The sequence below is a fragment of the Drosophila takahashii genome, chromosome X, assembly GCF_030179915.1.
Source record: "Drosophila takahashii strain IR98-3 E-12201 chromosome X, DtakHiC1v2, whole genome shotgun sequence".
NCBI lineage: Eukaryota > Metazoa > Arthropoda > Insecta > Diptera > Drosophilidae > Drosophila > Drosophila takahashii.
Window position 1 is genome coordinate 7,551,374 of NC_091683.1, and position 22,084 is coordinate 7,573,457.

The window sequence follows — 22,084 nt, forward strand, 5'->3', positions numbered from 1 at the left end:
GTTCAGCAAAGTGTTAACAAAACAAGTGAATAGCTTTTAAGGGACTTACAAATTAGAGAATAACTAATTCATGTTTTGATTCTTGACTTAAGTAACTTGTTTTGTGCGTAGAAATGTCAGTGGATGTACCATATATCACTGATTTATATAGTAACCACCTCTCCCATCCAATTGGAGGCTTGGCAGCTGGGTAAACAGTTTTATTTTACAAATGTTTTGGCGACTTAAATGCAGCTTAATCATAAATGACGATGTGTATATGCTGAATGCATGTGGCTCTAAAATTAGTCAACTTGTGGAGGAGCATTTCTTAGGGAAACTACCAAACCAAAAGGGGTTGTGTGTAAAAGAAAAACGTAGGATTAGGGAGTCCAAAAAGTATTATGTGTGTCAGAAGAAGGCCCAATCACTGGCTGAACTTCACGCCAATGTTGTTCACGCGCGTCTGCATGTGCTGCAGGACATCCTGCGAGAACTCCTCGATGGTCGTGAAGCGGCTCTTCTGGAAGCTGAAGATGTCGCCCAGGAAGGCGAGCAGCTGCTCCCGGAAGTAGTGGCAGATGTCGCGCAGGTTCTCGTTGGGCCCGAAGAAGCCCCAGGCCATTAGCGGCGATATCTGCTCGGATATCACGTAGAAGTGCGACATGAACCCGTTGGGGAACTTCAGCATCCGCTTCTTGGCCTTCAGCACCGACCAAACGGCCGTCGTTAGGGCCTGAAAATAAAAACAAAAGTTTTTAGTAGGATCTCGACTGGTAGAATGAATCATTGAATTTTTGTTTTATCATAGTATGCCAGGAAATTTCTGATTTGTTTAATTCAATTCTATGTGTAATAAATTGAATGTTTTTCTAATTCATTTCGAATTGAATGAATGAATGAATCATTTTTATGCCAGATTTTTTTTGTGCTTTCTTTTGAGAACAAAAAGTGGAAAATTTTTAAAAATTAATGTTAACTGCTTAGAAAATAAAATTCATGCATTCTGCTTCAAAAGAAATTGTCGTTTGAATTATTTCGGAATTCATGCCATTTATTCATTTATTCAATTCTATTAAACTCAAAATTTTAATTCATTCAATTCTATTAAACTCAAAATTCAAATTCACTCAATTCTATTAAACTCAAAACTCAAATTAATTCATTCATATAAAACAAATAATTCTAATTTCATGCAGGGCAAAACTATCTACTAGATACTTCCACTCACCGTCTCTTTGAATCCGTTGGATAGCCAGCGATTCTGCACCACCGCCGTCACGCTGGCGGGCGGAGCATCTAGGTCCTTAAATGAATCCAGGATGATAAAATCCAGGCAGATGTCGTAGAAGGTCATGGCCTTCACGTTGCGCTGCTCCAGCTCCATTTGGATGCACGGCCAGTTGCTGCTGTCGTGCAGATAGTTGACCATGTCCTCATAGCCCACTAGAAACTCCTTCGTATCCTTGTCGCCCAGGCAAAGCAGATCGGTGAGGATCTGCCGCCCGGCATCGCATATCCACTGACCCACGGCGGGATCCTTGAACAGAAACTGAAAGGCCAGTCGGACGCAGTGCAGCTTGGCCAGGTACTCGGTGTCCGTGCTGCAGTGCATCAGCTCCGCCCGAATGGTGCGACAAGGCACCGTGTACTCATCGTGGTGCTTCAACGCCGTCTGGAACAGCGGATACTCCTCGTACGAGGTCTCGATGAAGCCGTCGAACTCCCGCAGATCCGCCACTTGGTCTAAGGCGCTGGCAAAGCTCTCGGCGGAATCGAAATTGGGATCCGAACCCGCGCGACTCAGGACGCTGCCCGATTTGCGCGACCGCCGATCGTCGTCCGTCTCGCCCGCCGCCTCCTCCTCGGCCGCCTCGTCAATGGAATGCTCCTCGCGGAACAGCACCGAGCGCTGGTCGAGGAAGAGCAGCTCGCTCTGCTCCTGCAGCGTGTAGGCCATCTCCAGCAGGTTCTGAATCTCGCGGCAGAACTCCGAGTCCTCGGCCGTCGTCAGCAGAGCGGGCAGTCCGCCGGGCGAGTAGTGTGCCGCCAAGGCGTCCTCCCAAAAGTTAATCACCGTGTCCAGCGCCTCCATGCCCATCATGCCCAGCTGTTGGGCCGTCAATTGGGTGACCACCGAACCAGCTGGCCCGGCACTCTGTACGCCCATCAAGGCACCCACGCCAATTGAACCCGAGGCCATGGAAAGGCGGTCCGAATAGGCCAAAGTGGAACCAACGGGACTGCCCGAACGGGCAGAGGCCTTGGAGCCCGCTATCGAGATGAGGTCATTGGGACTGCGCATGCTGTTGCGGTTCCGCCGGCCCGTGTACTTCCTCGCCCGGCGGGGCGGACGCGGCGGCTTGCGGCGTCGCAGGAAGCGCGAGAGGACGCTCATCAAGGCCACGCCGGCGGTCAGCGAGAAGAGGACAACCTGGCGGGAGGAATAAAGAGGTTAATTTAAGGTTCCAATTGTCATTTATATATATTCTAAAGTCGAAATATCTGTCTGGCTGTCTTGGGAACTTAGTTTATCATACTAATCCTTCTTTTTCAGCACCTAATCTATCGTATTTCTAACACAGTCTATAGTTCTGTAGGTTGTTTAACATGAGGATGGTGTTCTGGTGACTCAATGGTGCTCTGGAGAGACATCCTGTTTAGTTATAATGAATCTTCTGACCCTATTACATATCTAACATTAGTTTTTGGGTACTTCTAGGCCTTTTTCATCATTTTATTCTGTACCCTCGTTGGTTTTTAAGGAGTATTTTGATTTTGAAAGAAATATAAAGAATTTTAAGACCCTATCACATATCTACCATTAGTTGTTGAGTATTCCTAGGCCCTTTTCATCAATTCATCCTATACCTTTTCTACTTTTCAAGGAGTATTTTGATTATAGTAAGATTTATAAAGAATTTTAAGACCCCATCACATATCTACCATTAGTTTCTGGGTATTCCTAGGCTTTTTTCATAATCTCATCCTATACATTCGTTGATTTCAAGGAGTATTTGGACTATAGTAAGATTTATAAAGAATTTTAAGACCCCATCACATATCTACCATTAGTTTCTGGGTATTCCTAGGCCCTTTTCATCATCTCATCCTATACCTTTGCTAGTTTTCAAAGACCAGTCTGTTTGTAGAACCCACCTTTGTGGTGGTGGAGACGCGGAAGGGCAGCAGACTGCCGCCGCTGGTCCACGAAGCCGGCATGAGGCGCTGCATCCTGAGGAGCTCCTCGGAGGTGGATCCTCGGAATCCTGCGGGAATGCGAATGGAGCTGGAACGGAAATCTCTGCGAGTCGGTGGCTGTGCGTCTGCCTGCTTTGAGGTTAGACCTCGGCGCCCACTCCACGATGCCCGCTCATCGGCTGGCGCTATCTTTTGGTGTTTCTGGCGCGGCTTTGACCCTGCGCTCCATGTGCGCCCTTCGCCCTTTGGAATGCGAAGCGAGTTCGCTGCTTTCGGTGGCCCAAACGATAACTTCTGGCGACTGGCTGACACGGATCCGGGTCTCCTCTGGTCGGCTACGGGGCGGGGTCTCTGGCGACGGCTGCTTATCAGTGGAAACTTTCACTTTTAGGCCTGAAAACAACAAAATTGCATCACAACGTTTCAGGGAGAGCGCGGCGGCAAAAAATCCAGCTGATTGGAGCGTTGCCACCTGGGGTAGGCCTAGTTTCCCCCCAGGGGCGTTGCCAGACCCACGGACAGCTGATGGTGTGACAGGAAAAGTCACAGTGACTTCATTTAATAAAATGTTTAATATATATAAATAATTTGGATTTTCAAAGCACGTAGGTATGTAAAAAAAAAGGTTGCTATAATTTGGAATTAAAATAATTAAAAATGTGAAGATGTCAAATCAATCTGTGTTTCCAAATCATTTGTACAGAACCCGTTGAAACCGCTTTGCACCAGCGGTCACTGTTCACCGCAGCCGTGAATTGCAATCACCGAGTGCAGCAATCGCGCATCTCTAGCACGGTTGCAGGCGATAATCGATAAATGATTGATTGGCTGCAATGTGCAAATGGCGGGAAAGGGGAAATTCTAGCTAATTTAAACAGAATTAAGAACAAATCGATTAAGACTTGAATTAATTAATTTTTGCTTGTAATTATTGTGCGGCGGCTGTGGGGGCAAACGGAACGAAGCGATTCGATAACATGGCGGCCATGACGTCACGCCCAGCCACGGCGAAGCTGGGAGAAGACAACAACAAAAAGCACTTTGAACCGGCAAGAACTGCTAAAGGCGAAATATTTTGGCATTATTATTAAAAATTCAGTCTTTTGGCATTGGCACGGGCCAAGAGACACGCAATTAACATTCGGGCGCACGCTGTGCGAGCGAGCGAGACAGCGATCGAACGCTTACTCATGCGAGAGACTTTCTATGAATATATGTACATATTTCCTCGGCGATTCGATGTGGATGTGAATTGTTATTATACTTTTTGTTATTAGTTCAGCACTCGACATCAGCCGTCACCCGTAAACGATGTCCGAAGATGCCAAGAGTGAGGGCAAAATACATAGAAGCCCGGAATTAGTAATATCAAGTCTAATTCAAACAGGTCCAGGACCACGGACGCGGAACATCATCGAGAACCAGCTGTTCCGCCGGCAGCGCAGCCTCAAATTGGAGGCACTGCAGCGCCAGCGGACCTTGGATTCCGGCGACGGGGCAGAGGGATTGGGCCCGGATCCGGAACCCTTCGACAAGGTCAGTCGGTTCTTGAATTCGATTCGAATCACATACATATCTTTGCGTTCCCCGAACAGACCCACATCGTCATCATCTTCACGGAGAAGGCCAAGCTGAGACACTGCCAGGATGTGGAGAAGATCATCCAGGAGTTTGGCATCCAAACTACGCTGGAAATCGTGGGGTAAAAAATATATAAAAAAAAAAATATTTAAAAAACTTATTAAAAAATTATTTATATAACTCTATGGGCTATAAATTTAAACATCATAATTAATGTTAATTAACTAAGTTGGCCCAAAAAAGTGATAAAAATGCATTTTTTTTTTATACAAATTTATAACGAATTAAAACACTTTTTATAATAATATAAAAACATTATTAAAAAAAGATAAATCCATAAATATATACAAAAAAAAAAAATGATTTAAAAATAATTTATATAACAAAGATAATTTTAAACAGAATATTTAACATCGTACCATTTTGTGTAATTCAACTAAGAAAGTGAAGTGTAAATATTCCACAAACTAAACAGAATAATCTTTATATAATCAAAAATGCGTTGTTTATAGATCAACAAATGTAAACACAATTTATGTAATTCAACAAAGAGCTCAAGTGTTTGTTTTTGTTAAATGAGCAAACAAATCCTTAGAAGTTTTTTCTTTTAACATAATTTTTATACAAAACAACATTACATTTTGAGCACTTCGAATCTAGGATAAATCAGTAAATCATTTAAAATTAGCAAACAAAAAATCGTAATGGGATCAAAACGGCATTGTTTATTAAACACACAATGTGTAAACACAATTGAAAATTGTAAACTTATCAAAGAAAATATGTTCTATCATATGGTCTTTGATTTTTTCAAACAAGAACTTTTGATAAAGTGATTAAGTGAAAATATAAAATGCTTTTCAAATTAGACCTTAAAAATCATCGATATTTTCACAATATTATTCGATAATTTCGATATATTTAAAAGCTGTATTTCAAATGCCTTATTTATTATATAGTAATCCAATTAAATTTCTTTTAGAAAAACCGAAAAGTACCTATACCTGTCGGCCAGCGTGGATACCTTGCTGCGATTGGCCGATGCCGCCGAGCTGGAGAAGATGACGACCACGAACAGCATGCAAAAGTTCAACAACGGCTGCATCTCGGACTTCCTTTTGCCCGGCATGGGCAAGGATCAGATCCTGCGCTACTGCGAGATACCTGTGCTCATCAAGGATGTGATCCAGGACGGCATTAAGTCGTATGTGCAAAAGGGCTACATTGAGGATATGTTTCCCCTGCACGATATCGTGAGTTTATTAATAAATAAATCATTATATATTTTATTATTAATCAATCTTTTTCTCTTTAGCTTTACCTAGATCGCTTCAATTGGAACCTGAAACGCACCAAGCTGCCCATCGAGGACATCCGCAACTACTTCGGTTCCAGCATAGGCCTCTATTTCGGCTTCATCGAGTTCTACACAAAGGCTTTAATTTTTCCCGCTGTTTTTGGCATACTTCAATGCGTGTTCGACCTGAATATATCGCTGGTTTGCAGCTTCTATGTAGTCTGGACCACGGTGAGTTCATTTGGGTACAAAGTAAACTTGTGCACATTAAAAATAATTGGCTTTTAAAATGTATAAATCTTAAATGTGTCAAAAGTCTAAAAATAACATTATTTAAGTGCTTTTAAGTTAGAAACTTTTAAGTGTGCACAGAAAAAAATTAACGTAAGATCAGATTGATATGTGCAGGTTAATTTAATATACTTTAAAGCCAATCAAGTTATTTATATTATTATGATACGATGTTATGATTATAATGTTTATCTTATTTTACAATATTTGTTAAAAAATAATATATTTGGTATTTTAAAGAAGTATTTTTATGACTTTTTTAAAATGATAAAATACCAAGTTGATATGGTTCAATCATAAATTTGATATTAATCAAATCTGCTTTTTATTAATATGAAATAAGGTAGAAATGACCTATTTCCTATACACTTTTCTTTCTGTGTGATAATAAAAATAGTCATCGTGCATTTCACAATTTTTTTTGTATCTTTCAACATAAACCATCTTTGTTAAAATCCCAATAAAATAAAATATAATTTTATTTTATTTTTACCACCTGTTTATTTATTGAGTTTATATTAAATATATGAAATCTTTGCAGATTTTCCTGGAGCTGTGGAAGCGCAAGTGCGCCGGCTACTCGTACCGCTGGGGCACCATCGAGATGAGCAGCCTGGACAAGCCGCGTTCGGCGTACACGGGGCAAATGAAGCCGGATCCCATTACGGGCAAGATGACGCTCCACTACCCGATGCGCTACACGTACCTGCAGATGTACTGCATCTCGTATCCCGTGGTTCTCGGTTGCGTGGTGGCCGCTGGCTGGTTTGCCCTCTACCAGTTCCAAATCGAGGCCGAGGTGCTGGCGGACTTTGGGCCCGAATCGTGGCTACTGTACGTGCCGGTCATTGTGCAGTCGGTGCTGATTGCGATCTTCTCGTGGGCCTACGAGAAGCTGGCCACATTCCTAACCAATCTGGAAAACCATCGAACGCGTTCGCAATACGATCGTCATCGGGTCAACAAGCTGATGCTCTTCGAGATCGTCAATAACTTCTTCTCGCAGTTCTACATTGCCTTTGTGCTGCACGATTTGCGGCAGCTGAAGTACCAGCTGATGATGCAGCTGCTGGTCTTCCAGTTGCTCTGCATCGCCCAGGAGATTGGCATACCGCTGCTGGCGGTGCTGCGCCAGAAATACGCCGAGTTCCGTCATCGCGAGGTGGCCGAGGAGAAGCTGCGTTCGATAAGCGATCTGCCACGCTACGAGCAATCGTTCTACGAGTCGGGCCTAGATGAATACCATTCCACGTACGAGGATTACCTGCAGGTGTGCATCCAGTTTGGATTCGTCGTGCTCTTTGCCGCCGTCGCCCCCTTTGCGGCCATTGGTGCGCTGCTGAACAACGTCTTTGCGGTGCACATTGACATGTGGAAGCTGTGCAACATCTACAAGCGGCCATTCGCCCGAAGGGCCAAGAATATCGGCGCCTGGCAGCTGGCCTTTGAGCTGCTCTCGGTGATGGCGCTGCTCAGCAACTGCGGACTGCTCTTCCTTCAGCCGAATGTCAAGTGAGATGTGGTCTTGGAACTTTTATTGTGTATTTAATTTAATAACTTTCTTCCTTCCTTTTTTAGGGACTTCTTTTCCCACTGGCTGCCCTCGGTCCCTGATCTTTCGTTCGTGATCTTTGAGCACCTGCTGCTGGGCCTGAAGTTCCTCATCCACAAGGTCATTCACGAACGACCGCGCTGGGTGCGCATCGGACTGCTAAAGGCGGACTACGAAACTAGCCAGGCACTCAAGCAACTCAAGTGGGTCTCACCAATCATCAGCTCGGCTGGAAAGAGAAATGCAACTCATGCCCAAACTCAACCTCAATTTATTTGCAGGAAATTCAAGGCGGAGGCCAACAAGATGGCCTGATACGATGGCCCAGATCTCCCACTCCTTTTGGTGCTAATCAAACCAGTCCATTTTAAAGGTTATTATTTATATAAAAAAAAACATACATACTAAGCGCTTTTACTGTGAATGTTTGAGACCATCGGAAGAAGATGAAGAAGAAGGTGCCTTAAACCTAAAACTCATATAAATATGTCCACAAATTACTTGAGATACTGCTCTTTTATATGGCCAAGGGATCCTAGCGTGAGCCGCGAAAGTGCCGGAATGCCAGGTAGGCATCCAGGGCATGCAAAATGCCCGCCGCATAGCCCATGTACTGAAAGTTAGGCAGATTTAAGATTAAGCTTTAAGTTAAGGTTTCTTTGGGCACTCACATAGCAGGCCGTCATGGCGGGATAAGCCCAGAATCCGGGACGCACGAGAAACTGCGGATGCAGCCAGACCACACAGGCGAAACCCATGTAACTGGCTGAACTGAAGTACATGCAACTGGCTAAGGCGTTGAACAAGGTCTCCTGGAATTAAGGGAATTTACCATTTAATAGTGTAAAAAATGTTAATTAATTGGTGTGTGATTATAAATGTACTATGATTTCTATACGTTTGTTTAGTACTCCATTTGGATTTCATTTAATTCCATTTAATGGAATTAGTATTGCTTAAACAATGCAAATTTAATTTTTGATATTTAATGATTTCTCTACGTTTGTTTAATACTCCACTATAGAATTTTTTTTTTGATATAATGAAATTAATATTGCCTAAACAATGCAAATATAATTTTGGATATTTAATGATTTCTCTACATTTGTTTATTACTCCATTTTAACTATAGAATTTATTTTGTTTAGTATAATGGAATTAATATTTCTTAAACAATACAAATTTAATTTTTGATATTTAAAATTAAACATTTAATGTAATGAGCAGACATTGGATTATATGCGAAACAGTATTCTAAAATTCTCAATTTTTAAAATTCTAAATTCTAAAATTATTTTGTAATAAATCAAAATTTAATTTGCAATATTATAGAAAAATTTATCTTTTATCAAAGAACATATATTATAATATTTTGTAATAAAATATATAATATTTATAATATGTTTCTGCATATAACCCTATGTATAGTAATGATTTAGTTTTAGTTTTAGTACACATTTATTTTAATAAGCAGTAGCTACTCACAAACATCGACTGGCGGATGAGGCTGTAGGATTTGTCGGAGAACGCGTAGCACAGCAGCAGGATGCCGGTGGTGGTGGAGCAGTGGCCCGTGGTGGCCAGGAAGCTGGTCAGCGCCTGGCCAATGGAGTCGCCATACGGAATGCCATACTTGATCAGCAGGCCCTCGCACAGCATGGCCAGGCCCAGTTCCATCAGCTTGAGGAGCCCGATCCGGGACAGAACGAATCCGAAGTTGATGCAGGTGCAGACGCGGCAGCAGCAGATGCGGATGCCCAGCGGCTGGGCCATTCCCCGAACTCCGAACGAGGCCATGGTCTGATGGCAAATGATCTCGTGAGGCTGGGACTCCGCTTTGTTGTCCGCCCGATGGATGAGTTTGGGTTTCTATAAATAACTCCCAAGACATGTGGGCCCCAAGCGGCGCATTTCCTTGCATTTCGAGTGTTCTGATCTTCGCACCAAATCCTTCACAGTCTGAAGTTATATTTAGAACAGCCATGAGCCATTTTAACTATGTGTTTGGGTTTTTTTGTCTACGTGGAATGTGAATTCTTTTAATCCCTGCTCTGTATTTCTTAGAATTATATTATTTATCAATGAAAAGATTTTTTAAATGCTAAAAAAATATTAAAAAATATATCTTATTATCAGAATTTCTCAGATTAGATTTTTTTGAAATATGTATTTATTTGTATACCTGTTGATTATAAATGTTTTTTTGTTTGCTTACTGAAATTATTTTATAAAATTGAATTATACATAATGAAATTCATATTTATTACCAATATATTTAATTTTAATAATCTAAGGGCGGTTTTCTCATCCGCATATTAAATTTACAGTATGGTTTAAACTTAAAAAAAAGTATTTAAATTTAAAGTCCACTTTAAATTATTACCTATCACCTAAACTAAAGAACAAGTAAAATTTTTTGAAAATAAGCCATGTTAATTATATATCGAATATTTGATATCGCTGGAGAGAGATATTTTTATTCTACAAATATTGAGAGTAATTTAATGAGTTTTGATTTTATTGAATCCATTCACCAGTGCGATGACTGTCACAGTTTCAGTTTCACATTAGATGCCAGCCAAATAGTAGTAGCAAAATTCCAAACGTACAAAACTGTATAGAGAATAATTCCCCAAAAAAAGTGAACACATCTGAAGCCAAAGTTTCCGATTCCAGGATGTGCATGCCGTATCTGAACAAACTCTTCGGCGGCAACGGCGGCGATCGTCGGGAGCGTCGCACCCGGGATGGCGGTATTACCCCGCTGCCCAGTCTGGCCAATGTGAACCAGGTCTCGTTGGACACCGTCCATACCGTCAAGTCCGGCAAGTCGTCGAAATCCGGCAAGTCCGCCAGTCGGAGGAGCACCACCAATACCACTGGACAACCCGCCGATACCAGTGAGAGCAGCATGGAGTCCCAGACGGAGCAGCCGATGGCGGCCGCCTCACGAGGAGCTGTTCGCAATGCCTCCGCCTCGGTGGCACCTGCACCATCACCTTCACCTGCTGCCAGCGGATCGAGAACACGCAGATCCTGGTGGGGATACTTTGGCATGAACAAGAACAAGAAGCCCAGCATTGAGTCGCTCTAGGATGGAGGATCTGGGATCGAATTGCTATGGGTTACCAAAGGAGACGGAATTGGAAGATGTCGGTCCTTGACTTTGGGTCGGACTCTAACTAACCAAGAAAAAAATATTAGATTATAATAAATGGCCATCTTTCGGATCTGTGGAAACCCAAAACCTAGAGTAACCTAAATTTGGAATAGTATTTATAATACATTGGATAGATTTTATAGACTGGAATTTAATTCTTTTTATTATACTTTGGGTTATTCAAAATGGACTCTAGATAATATTTCAATTATATCATAATCTCCTATAGTAACCCAAATTTAAATTAGTGTTTATATTACATTGAAAAGATTTTATAGACTGGAATTTAATTCTTTTATAGAATATAGAATAGCATTTAAATTACATGATATCATTTCATTTTTTAGTAAGTAAATTCCAGAATTTAATCACTAACCAATAGGATCGTTAAATGAGTTACTGAACCAGTTAAGACCCAAAACTATTTATAGAACAAGTTCAAATTTAGCTGGCAATGAAATTGGGTAATAAATCAGGAGAGTTACTGCTAAGTACTTTCACTTTCCCCGTAGATCTTTTTAGCCCCATCAGAGCTTTCTTTGTTCTCTGCTTTCTATAGCATATACACTCGGATCGGATCGGATCGGATCGGATCGGCTGCTATAGAAGATCGTGTCGTGCCCGAGAAGGGGGCGTGGCAGGGGCGTGGGGCAAACAAAGCTCAAACGTCGGCACCGCCAGCGATTAGTGTAATTTATCAGTCGCAACGGCAATTTATATGGCTAAGCGCGATCGGTGGGATATATATATATGTATATATGGGGATGGGGGTGCGGGTGAGGGGGCGGTCATTGCGGGGGTGGATGCTTTTTGACAATAAAATTAATGTGGCTGTTATCACAAGTAATTGTTGCTGCCGGCAGTTGTTATTGTTGCCCTTACCGCTATTGTTGCGCATTGCCGCTTGCGTCAATGGGCAGCTACACTGCGAGAAAATATTCGGATTTAAAATATGATTAACATTTACTGTAAAAAGTATTTGAATTAGGATTGAAAACCAGAAAAAAAGTTGTTATTTTTGTCTAATATCCTAATAGTTTTTTGGCCGTAACAATGAAAATAATGATCCAAATATGGAATGCAATACCTCGTCGAGCTCGTAATTAAATTCCCTAACGATTGGCATTTAAACCTGGAAATTTTTAATTTTTGTCATTTTTCGCAAAAAATCATGAAACCATCATTAAAAAATGGAAAAATTTATAAAAAAATAAATTTCCCAGAAAGTGATGAGGATCGTTAGTTTAGGTCGTTAGCTGTTTAAAATAGTCGGTCTTTTAGCTGTAGGCCTTGATTTGTCCAAATTACGAGTGAAAAACCGCAAAAAAAAGGTTATTTTCGCCTAAAATTCGAATCGTATTTTCTACCCTAAAATATCAGTATTTTTGAGCTCCTTATTTTATTCCCAATCGATTGGCATTATTTTCTTAAAAAGAAACGTATTTTAATGTATTGTAAACAAATTAAGTAAATCACACCGTTTTTATTCTGCGTGTAGAGGAGAACAAAAAGACAGCTATAACGATGACGCTCCAGAAATGTTGTAACAAGTGAAACCGTTCAGAATTTGCATAAATTGTTTGGCCCGGGTGGGAATTTTGTAATCTGCAATTAGGAATTTGCCAATTTCGTCACGAATTTTGCACGTGCATAAATTAAGGGAGCGATTTAATCGCTTGACTTCCATTTGGGGTCGTGGGATGAGAGGAATTTTCAGTTATTCAGATTTTCCCTTTCTTTTTATTTCCTTTCGTTTACTTTTTTGGGCTTTTCCGACAGACAACGCTCTCTCGTTTATTTTTAATGCCAAGAATAAGAATAAGATATATACCATCCACCGATCGGCTATAGAATGGGAAAGCTCTGGTCGGCTTTTCATTGGGGCAAATGCCTCTGACGTCGCAACAGCTAAAATAAAAATAAAAACAAATTCGCTTTCGGCTGTAAATAATTCGCATCGTGTCGTGTTGCACTGAAAAATCACTTGTAAATTGTTGTGTCATTAATTGCGCAAAGACAAAGAGACAAAAAGACTAAACAACAAAAAAGAAGTGCGACACAGTGTGCTGATTGTTGACTCAAATTAAAAGTGCGACAAATTTTAATTTACATTTTTTGTTTATTTCGGTTTGTTCGTTTTCGTTTTATTTCGGTCGCCTGACAATCACTCCTAAATCGCCTTTAAAACGTACCCGTAAAATTAAGTAAATTGCTAACATCAGTTAATTCCAGTCGCCAAATCAAATCGGACATATCTACATATCCAAACATTTCGAGAGAACCCAGAACAGGAAACAATCGGAATCATTTGGGAAATTTATCATTCGGTATTTATGATGGGAACCTTGTTCTCTAAAGCTCTGCGTACGGAAATGTCGGCAATGATATAGTATTTGGCATTATTTTTAGGTGATAATATGACGTCTTAAGGTTTAATTAAACAATTGCAGAAAGTTTAAACAGATCTGTTGGGAATTTCCTCTACTCAACAAGCTAATAATAACAAATTGGAATTTTAAAAATAATAAGAGTAAAGCAATTTAAGAAATGTTATTCAAGAAATCATTTAAAATAAATGGAAAGGTCATTAAATAAATATAAATATTCATGGCTTTGTTTCTGGTTTTCCCAGAATTTTCCCCCCATACGTAAGAAGCCCTTAAACATCCGTTAATTGTTTTTGCTGGCCAAACAAACCGCTTTTCGCTATTAGCAGCCAAATGCAGCTGTCAATTGGCCCACAACTTGCACGCAAATGGCAAATATTTTCCTTTTCCCAACTTCAAGCTCGATTTTTACACACGCTCACAAAAACAATTGTAAATGCTGTTCATAAACAACCAAACAACCGAGGCAATGTTTTCTATTTTATTTACATTTCTCCATTTCTTTGCTGGAAACTGAAACGCAAATTCATGTGACAACAAAAACACAAGATGATTTCTTGAAGCGAAAGCCCGTAAACAAAAAACGCTTTATCTGGGCCAAAATCGCGAATCGGAGATAATGCCGCCGAGTGGTTCGGGCACAGTCTGGCCCACTGATTGACTATTATATGGCCGATTGATCCGCCGGAATCCTAGTCTATGGTCTACGTAGAAGTGGGCCTGCGATTGCCTGACTTATTTATAGCAATTTGTTTGCCGCCCCGTCGACGTCACAATCATTTGCGGCTGTCATGATTTTTGGAAGTCGAAAAACGTAGAGGGTCTGGGGGATTTTTAAACCGCACGCTTATGTTTTAACAGCAAAGAGTGTAAATCAAGTACACTTGAACGTTGAAAAGTTATCGAAAAATAATAGATTAAGAAGAAAAGGCTTTTTCTATATAATCCACATTTTATGGGTTAAAAACTTTATTACAAAAAGCCGAAATTAATTTTGGCTTAAATCTAATTTTGATTTTATGAAAAAAATTGTAATCAACAAAATGTGGCTCAAAATTGGATGGATTTAAAAAAAATTGGTAAAAAATGGTGCCTTAAAATGAATAATTTTTAATAATTGAATACAACTTTTTCTCACCGTGTACCAAACACTACGTGCCACGCACCGGAGATGAGTGGACAGAATGTGAACAAGTTGTCCATTGATTGGAAAGTCCAAAATCGCCTATGTTAATATAGTATATCTTTGAAAAACTCAGAATAAATTGGGAAAACCCCTGGGTAAAGTGACAAGGCAATTTAGAAGATATCCTTTGAGTTCCCCAGATTAAAGGCACTGATAAGCGATCCGAAACATTTCGTTTGAAATCTTATCAGAAACCAAAAACATGACAGCACTCATAAGTTTAATTATTAAATATATGTTCTTGCCATACAAAATAATCTTAGTCATTGCCATTTAATTGCAAAATTATTAGATTGATATGAGAGACTTTGTTATGATTACTATTTTTTAGGTTTTGGGCTATTTTTGAAATGGTTTACAGATAGGCAGTTTTTTTTTGATATCATGGAGTTGTATTTTTTCTACAAGTTCTTAAGTTCGATGATTCACCTGCTGTCGCATCCGAAACGGAAGAATATTCCCATTCCGGAATACCTGAGTACCGGAATAGAACCGACTTTGGGTTTTCAATTTGTGGGAGTGAACAAAAAAACACAATTTGCCAGTCGTCTGGCCATCTGCGTCATTGCGAAAACACTTGTCGCCCTTTTGTTGGCAGGATGGGCGTGGCCGGAGGCGGCAATTGGGGGTAAAATAATACAGGTTATAGAAAAAAAATAATTATAAATTGTATATACATAAATATAACTTATTTGAATCAATATTTTAATATATAATTTTATGAAACATATTTATTAGTAAATTTTTCATAAGGTTTAGTAATAAATATTCAATTAAGAAATATTTAAATTTAAAATTATACAAACCTGTTATAATGGATTTATAATAATAATTATTTAATACCAACAGTATTTAAAATTAAACCACTTTGCATGCAACACCATAAAAATTAATTTCACTGAAAGATAAGCAACTTAATTATTTTAGTATTAGTTTCCTCCATTAGTTGTACCTACCATTTTAGCCGCTGCTGTGATGGGCAACCCTTACTTACATGCGGTAAGCCGCCATGTATGTACATTCTACATACATGTACCGCAAATTCTTTTCTCGTGTCTCCCAAGGGGTCGTGTTCTATGCTGCTTATCAGCTATCCGCTATCGGCAAATCGATAAATCATGTCCCCATCCCCATTCGAGACGATCTTCCCCCACCTTGATCTACTGCAAATGCCGTTCTATTAGTAACTGACTTGATCGCTGGCATTGAGGCGCTGGCATCGCTTTCATTTGGCTACAATTTCAATTTCGATTCCAATTCCATTGCGTTCGTTACATTTTAATTAGATTTAGGATCATATTCGTTATATCGTTTGGCTTGGAGAGCAGACCCCCAGACCCAGAGCCAAAGCCAGCTCAACTTGACAACCGATCTCCTCCTGCTTAACCCTGATATACCTGGCCGTGATATACCACAAAATAACTGATCAAATCTGGCAGGTACTTTGAGTAATTTTGTTTAAAAGTATATTTTAGAAAAAAAATCCTTTGGGTAATTTAAATTAAATCTCATATAGGTTTTCACTTTCTTACCTAAAACCAAAACATTTTTTAAACAGCAAATATTATTGATACAATCGTATCAAAAATACAAAATCAATAAATATTAATTAATGGTAATTAAATTAAGCACGCTAAGACAACGGTGCGTATGAGTGATAGACTTTTAAAGCTTTTGTGGCGGCTTTTTAGTACATTTATTATTGTTTAGGCTTATATATATATGTGTTTTGCAAACTAAAATTTAGTGCATTAAAATTGCAAAAATTAAAAGTTAAATGTGGAGAGACAACATTGCGTATGAGTAATAAAATGTGTTTATATTAGCGTTGCTTTATATTGTGGGTATAAAATTACATTTTTATATAGCCTAAAAATTTCTTATTACATAATGAATAATAAATTTAAATTGAACTTTAGTTTTAAAATGAAACTTGAAAATTTTAGTATGTAATCTTTGGCTAAAATTTTTGCTATGTTAATAAATTAAATTTGTATTGGAGAAAGTATTATCATATTAAATTATAGAATTTCAAATACGGAATTTCGAAGAATATTTCAATATTTTGTATGTCATTTTTAATTTTTTTATAATTTTTAAAGAGAACAATAATGAAAAAATACAATTTTTACTATCAAATTTATATTATTTATGATAAACTTAATCACTAAAAAGGGTCTTAGGCTTTTTCTTAGCTGATATTGAGTGCTTGGCCTGCAGAGGGTTAAGTCCCCTTTCTCGGCGATCGGCCGACTGCGCTGCTGGCGTCGCAGTCGCCGCTTTTGGCGCAATCGAAAGTTACGTTTAAGCTTTACGTAGAGCGCATTAGTCGAACGGCGATTGTCGGCGGCGTTAGTTCAGAGTTTTAATACATTCAATTCGAGCATAATTCCCAAATACGAAAAATCCAGCCAAAATCAGCAGCGATATATCAAAAAAAATACCTTGGAGATATTGTAAGTGAGAGGTGGTTCTTACCTAACTTTTTGAACTGACGCTCCAAACTGAAGTGCTCTTGCTGCTCTCAAGATTTCCGTTCTACAAATTATCATTGATAATTATAATCAATTGATTAGTGTGAGTTTAGTGTCTGTCAGACCAAAAACATCCAAAACACAAGTTCTAAATTTATTTTAATGTGAAAATTAATATGATTACCGAATTTCGCCACCGTGTGCGCCGTAATTTGTGCCATTAAATTGCAAATTGTTGCCACCACAAATGATTAAATTAATTAAATTATTAATGGCGCACAAACTACTGAAGATGCGACTCGCCATATATTATATACTATATATGGGATCGTAGAATTTTATGTACATAATATTAAACTAACTGAAAATCGTGCTCGCATTTCTCCAGCGATTTAGCATGCAATCCCGCTTTCCTTCCGGCCCATCCCACAAAATCTCTATCTGAAAATATATAATCACGGACGAAAAAAGTACCACACAAATTGGTTTAATTTATGGGAATTTAATTTCTATAATTTTCAAATGTCAAATGTTTAAAATGATAAGGACACTAGAAAAACTTCAGCGATATTACAATTATAACTGCACCAAATATATTGTATATTATCTTATATTATATATATCAAAAACTTATTAGCCACAGTATCAAATAAGATAAAATATAATTTTACACACTACAAAATTCTTGAATCTAAATTTGATTTCTTTCGGTGTACCTTTTGCATTTCCAGCTCTTTTTGTATCGTTTAGTTTTCGATAGTTATTCGATTCGCATGCAAATCATGCGGGGGACCTAATAAAAAACAAACATTCTGTGCTAATCAGCCGGGCCTTTAAATTCGAATCATGAACCCATAAATTTCCCTTTTGGGCCCCCAAAATAACTTGTTCGAAAAAAAGAAACCCCCGAATAATAGGTGACAAGTGGAGATATTCCCCATTTAACAGCTACTTAAGGCCGTAAAAGGGTTTTTATGGCTTATCTACTATCTCTAACTTCTAAAATGGTTCTAGAGTCTAGACCTGTGTGCTGTGGCACGATTTTCTTCGCTTTTTTTGCGACGAATCCAACCTACGCCTAATTGGCACACGTGACAGATAAAATTCCTGTCTAATTTGGCAGATATCCCCCCAGTTACATTCGTTCTTCTTACAAACAAGTTATATATTCCCCTGGGGGAATTTTAATTAATTTTTCGTACATATATAGATAGAGATTTTCAATTACAAATCGCAGTTCTAGAAAATATACAAAAATATATACTTCCGCACTAGGTAAGATATATTTTTTTTTAGGGGAAACTAGTTTTTAAATTTATTTATTCAGTGTTTGCACAGCTTTTGAATGGTGAATGGATGTCTTATCAACTTATACAGTCAAACTTTCCTAACTTCCGACACATTATAAGTGGCTAAGGGAATCGGAAAATTATAATATATAGTTAAACTAAAAACTAGTTTTTAAATTTCTTGCTTAAACATTTAAGGATTTTAAGAACTTTTAAATGGGTAATAAACTCTAGTACTTATGTACCTATATAAAAACAAGGAAGCCTTACTTTTTTGCCAGCTATTTAGTTACTTGTCACTCACAATTAACTGAAGAATAATGCTTTTGAAAGCTGCGCCGCCGAAAATTGCCTGTAAACAATAAAATCAAATTAATTATGGCCAAATAAATCACTGACATCTCAACTCGAGCAGAATTATTGCCCTCTGCTGATAAGCTGAGCTCCAAGCCAATTAATAAGCACGCAGGCAGCGACGCCAACGTCCGACGGCGACTGCGACTGCGGCAGAGGCGGTAGCCGAGGCAGCGGCGGCGGCAGAGGCGATTGGCCAACAACAGTTCGATGTCGAAGCGGTGAAGTCGAGCGTGCTCTGTGCCTTTTCATCTGCCGCTGCGCGTGCGTCTGCGGTTGCTGCAACTGGGGCAGTACGGTCGAAATTCGAAGTCGAAATTTTAAAATTTGAAAGTTCAAAACTAAATTTTAAAATTTTAATACCCAAAGTTTGAAATTTTTAAGTTTGAAACTTTATTGAAAAAAACTACATCGAAATTTCGAGCCCGCGTAAGTTAAACATTTTCTAATCAATGTTTTGCAAAGTATTCAAAATATTTAAAACCCCCGCTATCAATTGTGATTAACAAAAGTGAAAAAGTTTAAAACTTTTGAAATTTCCGGTTCGAATTTTCAAGAAATAACTTTTAAAGTAAAATAAAAAAATGTAGTGCGTAAATCTTAGATGTTGGTAATTTATAGATTATACACTTTCTATAATATTTATTTTTCTAAGTCACACCTGTAAATTTCTTACGGTTTCGCGTCAACCAGGTTCCACTGTATTTCGTTAGATTAATTAGTGTTTGATCACTGCAGTTAGCTAACTGCATTTACACAGATGTTTCAGGGCCTCCTCTTGTTTTTCCTTAATTTGTACACTACCAAAAAAATGTAATAGTTTTAAACTGGGAATTAATTAAAATTATACGTATTTATGCAGAAACTCGTTTTACGAATATAATTTAAAATTTTTGCCCTAGAAAACCATAAAAATCTAACCATATTTATCAATGGTATTATTCCAGAACATGGACCTGAAAATGGAGCTGGGAGGTTACGTGCAATCCGCGCCCAACACCAAGCGGTTCGTTGTGGAGGACTCAAGTGAGTGAATAATTGCCGGAGTGGGGGTTCCCCTTTCTTCCGGTTTAGAAAGCCCGGAAGTGCGTCGGCGTCATCGTCGGCTCGGCAGTTAAATAAACCTGCTGCCGCCGATCCACTCCACGCATTTTGAATCGAATCGGATCGGATCGGATTTCGATCAAGTTGAAGTTCAACGCCAGTCGTCGACGTTGACGCCGTTGTCCCTGAGACAACAAAGCATCGTTACCCTGCACTTGAAAAAAAAATCCTATATTGTAAAAAAATCCTTCTTTTTAATATCTTCTTAAAAAAAAATTTGATTAGCCCCAAAAATTTTAATTACATTACATTTTACATTCTCATTTTGGTAAAATCAATACTAAAATATCTTTAACAATTTTTGTTTTTTTACGTGATAATTCGTATTTATCAAAAAATAGTTTTTATGTTTAGAAACAAAAAAAAAAATAAAAAATAGTACAATATTTTGATAAATCTTATTCCTATTAGGTAATAATTCTTATTTATCAGAAAATATTTTTTATGTTTAGCATTTTTAAAAAATCCGTTCTTTTCGTCACTCAAAAAAGCGCCTAATATTCTTGCACTGTTTTAATTATCATCAAATATGAAAGATCGACTTTCTAAACGCAATGCCAAACGAAAAGCAAATTTTTAACTATAAGCTTAGCTTTACAGTTGACCTTGGTTAAATTTACATTTCACACCTGCCAAATTGGAGCAGCACGTCAGCAGTCAATCACTTACTAGCTCACTCACTCACTCACCTGTTGCTTTCTCTCGGCTTTGCAGTTACCAAGGTGACTTCCGACGGGGAGCCGCATGGAATGATGACCATGGTGGCCGGATTGTCCGGCCTTTTGGCGGCCATCATCATTCTGGCCGTTCTCGTGTCCATGGTGGCCTGTCGCAAGCAAAGGAGGTGAGTGACCTTCTGGTTCTAGTTTAATCCTAACTTAGAATCAGGAATAACAGTCAAAAAAACATTACTCAAATCATGCGAAGCTCATGATAAGCCCATGTTAAAGAGGAAAAAAAACTAGTGACGATCGCACCTTCAACACATAAAAGTTCCAATATCTAAACTTGTGACGAAATATTGTTTAATAAGTGTATTTATTCAGAAATTTTGCAATCAAAATTTAAATTTTTTCAAGGTGCGATTGTCACTTCTTTTACACCAAAAAATAATTCGTTTTTTGACCGAAACAATGGAAATATTTATCCAAATATGGATTGTCATACCTTTCTGAACTCGTTATTAAATTTCCTATAGATTGGCATTTAAACCTGGACATTTTATTTTTTTATCATTTTTCGTAAAAAATCATGATGTACCCCCTTATAAAAAAATTGAAAATGGGCAAAAATTGTATTTTTCCAAAATCACACGTAAAGTGTTATGGATTCTTTTGTTATTTTGTTCTCTGTTCAAAACAGTGTGCATTTTTGGTGTAGGACCATTTTTGGCCAAATTACAGCAAAAAAACAAAAAAGAAAAATTCAAAATTTGGCCAAAAATTCGGATCCCATTTTTACACAAAAAAATAATTCGTATCTACCTCTTTAAAAGGTGATTTTGTTGATATTTATATAATAATAATAAAAGATTATTCCGATTAAATATATATTTATACCTTTAAGATGTACTTCCTTTTAATATTATATATTTCCCTCCTTGTAGCAACGCCAACCGGAAGAGCAACTCCTCCAGCAATGTGGTGCCCATGACCAGTGTTCCGCAGGATCAGCCCCAGTTGGCGGGCAATTTGAACGCAGCGTTTGCCGAGAGCACCCTGACCTTGGACAAGGTCAAGGACAAGGACGACGGGGGGGCGGGGGACCAGTGGCGGCCCACTTCCGTAGTGGTGGAGCGGTACTAGCTGAGGGGTAATATATCTCCAAATGTATATGTTATATACCCCAGCCACCGGATGGGCACGTGATGTTTTTTGTAAACGTTTGAGACTGAGACTTAGCCTAAGGATTTCCATCACCATCTTATATCTTGTATCATATATGGAACTATTTTTTTTTGCTTGTTAAAAATATATTATAAAATATACACACCATAAGATCAGAGATTTAAATTGTTTTAGAAATTTGTTAAACATTTTTAAATCGAAAAAAAATCTCTAATAAATATATATATTGGAATTTTCTTTACACTAATTTCTTAAATTAAAATCCAAGGATTTCTAGATCCCATTAAAAACACACAGATTAACCAAATGGAATAATATATTCGTATGCATTTGAAGTAGGGATTTAAATTGTTTTAGAAATTTGTTAAACATTTTTAAATCG

General features: G+C 38.4%; 5 protein-coding genes across 9 annotated transcripts; 3 read left to right on the forward strand and 2 right to left on the reverse strand.

The window, feature by feature from the left end:
• Window positions 1–6: 6 nt before the first annotated feature.
• On the reverse strand, window positions 7–3,746 carry Miga (mitoguardin). The gene is made up of 3 exons (XM_017160799.3): window positions 3,139–3,746; window positions 1,211–2,413; window positions 7–715 (listed from the first exon to the last, which is right to left on the reverse strand). The coding sequence occupies exons 1-3, from the start codon at window positions 3,211–3,213 to the stop codon at window positions 407–409; spliced, it is 1,587 nt and encodes a 528-aa protein (XP_017016288.2). The 5' UTR covers window positions 3,214–3,746; the 3' UTR covers window positions 7–406.
• A 130-nt stretch (window positions 3,747–3,876) lies between these two features.
• Window positions 3,877–8,406, forward strand: Axs (Abnormal X segregation). Of its 2 annotated transcripts, XM_070218576.1 has the most exons (9): window positions 3,877–4,396; window positions 4,458–4,510; window positions 4,568–4,716; window positions 4,776–4,882; window positions 5,744–6,014; window positions 6,077–6,289; window positions 6,891–7,861; window positions 7,928–8,104; window positions 8,183–8,406. In XM_070218576.1, exons 2-9 carry the CDS (start codon window positions 4,492–4,494, stop codon window positions 8,214–8,216), a joined length of 1,941 nt encoding a protein of 646 aa, XP_070074677.1. In that variant the 5' UTR covers window positions 3,877–4,396; window positions 4,458–4,491; the 3' UTR covers window positions 8,217–8,406. The 2 variants fall into 2 exon arrangements, with proteins under 2 accessions (XP_070074677.1, XP_017016287.1); XM_017160798.3 differs by having other exon boundaries at window positions 3,878–4,510.
• Window positions 8,376–15,792, reverse strand: sing (MARVEL domain-containing protein sing). Its single transcript, XM_017160801.3, has 5 exons — window positions 15,591–15,792; window positions 15,441–15,532; window positions 9,387–9,860; window positions 8,573–8,713; window positions 8,376–8,514 (listed from the first exon to the last, which is right to left on the reverse strand). The coding sequence occupies exons 3-5, from the start codon at window positions 9,696–9,698 to the stop codon at window positions 8,437–8,439; spliced, it is 531 nt and encodes a 176-aa protein (XP_017016290.1). The 5' UTR covers window positions 9,699–9,860; window positions 15,441–15,532; window positions 15,591–15,792; the 3' UTR covers window positions 8,376–8,436.
• On the forward strand, window positions 10,456–11,211 carry LOC108070353 (uncharacterized). Its single transcript, XM_017160794.3, has one exon. It carries the CDS (start codon window positions 10,579–10,581, stop codon window positions 10,993–10,995), a length of 417 nt encoding a protein of 138 aa, XP_017016283.2. The 5' UTR covers window positions 10,456–10,578; the 3' UTR covers window positions 10,996–11,211.
• On the forward strand, window positions 12,954–21,934 carry LOC108070351 (uncharacterized). Of its 4 annotated transcripts, none has more exons than XM_017160790.3 (4): window positions 12,954–13,388; window positions 19,699–19,777; window positions 20,570–20,699; window positions 21,462–21,934. In XM_017160790.3, the coding sequence occupies exons 2-4, from the start codon at window positions 19,702–19,704 to the stop codon at window positions 21,658–21,660; spliced, it is 405 nt and encodes a 134-aa protein (XP_017016279.2). In that variant the 5' UTR covers window positions 12,954–13,388; window positions 19,699–19,701; the 3' UTR covers window positions 21,661–21,934. The 4 variants fall into 4 exon arrangements, with proteins under 4 accessions (XP_017016279.2, XP_070074679.1, XP_070074680.1 ...); XM_070218578.1 differs by lacking the exon at window positions 12,954–13,388 and adding an exon at window positions 16,969–17,090; XM_070218579.1 differs by lacking the exon at window positions 12,954–13,388 and adding an exon at window positions 17,150–17,211.
• Window positions 21,935–22,084: the final 150 nt, after the last annotated feature.

Bases quoted from the DNA above. Each gene is read 5' to 3' on its own strand.
- LOC108070351 (XM_017160790.3), top strand. From the start codon at position 19,702: ATGGACCTGAAAATGGAGCTGGGAGGTTACGTGCAATCCGCGCCCAAC. The intron at 19,778-20,569 runs GTGAGTGAATAA...TCGGCTTTGCAG, and splicing joins GTTCGTTGTGGAGGACTCAA to TTACCAAGGTGACTTCCGAC. The intron at 20,700-21,461 runs GTGAGTGACCTT...CCCTCCTTGTAG, and splicing joins GCCTGTCGCAAGCAAAGGAG to CAACGCCAACCGGAAGAGCA.
- Miga (XM_017160799.3), bottom strand. From the start codon at position 3,213: ATGCAGCGCCTCATGCCGGCTTCGTGGACCAGCGGCGGCAGTCTGCTG. The intron at 2,414-3,138 runs GTGGGTTCTACA...TCCTCCCGCCAG, and splicing joins GCGTCTCCACCACCACAAAG to GTTGTCCTCTTCTCGCTGAC. The intron at 716-1,210 runs GTGAGTGGAAGT...TTTTATTTTCAG, and splicing joins CCAACGGATTCAAAGAGACG to GCCCTAACGACGGCCGTTTG.
- sing (XM_017160801.3), bottom strand. From the start codon at position 9,698: ATGGCCTCGTTCGGAGTTCGGGGAATGGCCCAGCCGCTGGGCATCCGC. The intron at 8,714-9,386 runs GTGAGTAGCTAC...CCTTAATTCCAG, and splicing joins TCATCCGCCAGTCGATGTTT to GAGACCTTGTTCAACGCCTT. The intron at 8,515-8,572 runs GTGAGTGCCCAA...CCTAACTTTCAG, and splicing joins CCGCCATGACGGCCTGCTAT to TACATGGGCTATGCGGCGGG.
- LOC108070353 (XM_017160794.3), top strand. From the start codon at position 10,579: ATGTGCATGCCGTATCTGAACAAACTCTTCGGCGGCAACGGCGGCGAT.
- Axs (XM_070218576.1), top strand. The intron at 4,883-5,743 runs GTAAAAAATATA...AATTTCTTTTAG, and splicing joins ACTACGCTGGAAATCGTGGG to AAAAACCGAAAAGTACCTAT. The intron at 6,290-6,890 runs GTGAGTTCATTT...AAATCTTTGCAG, and splicing joins TCTATGTAGTCTGGACCACG to ATTTTCCTGGAGCTGTGGAA.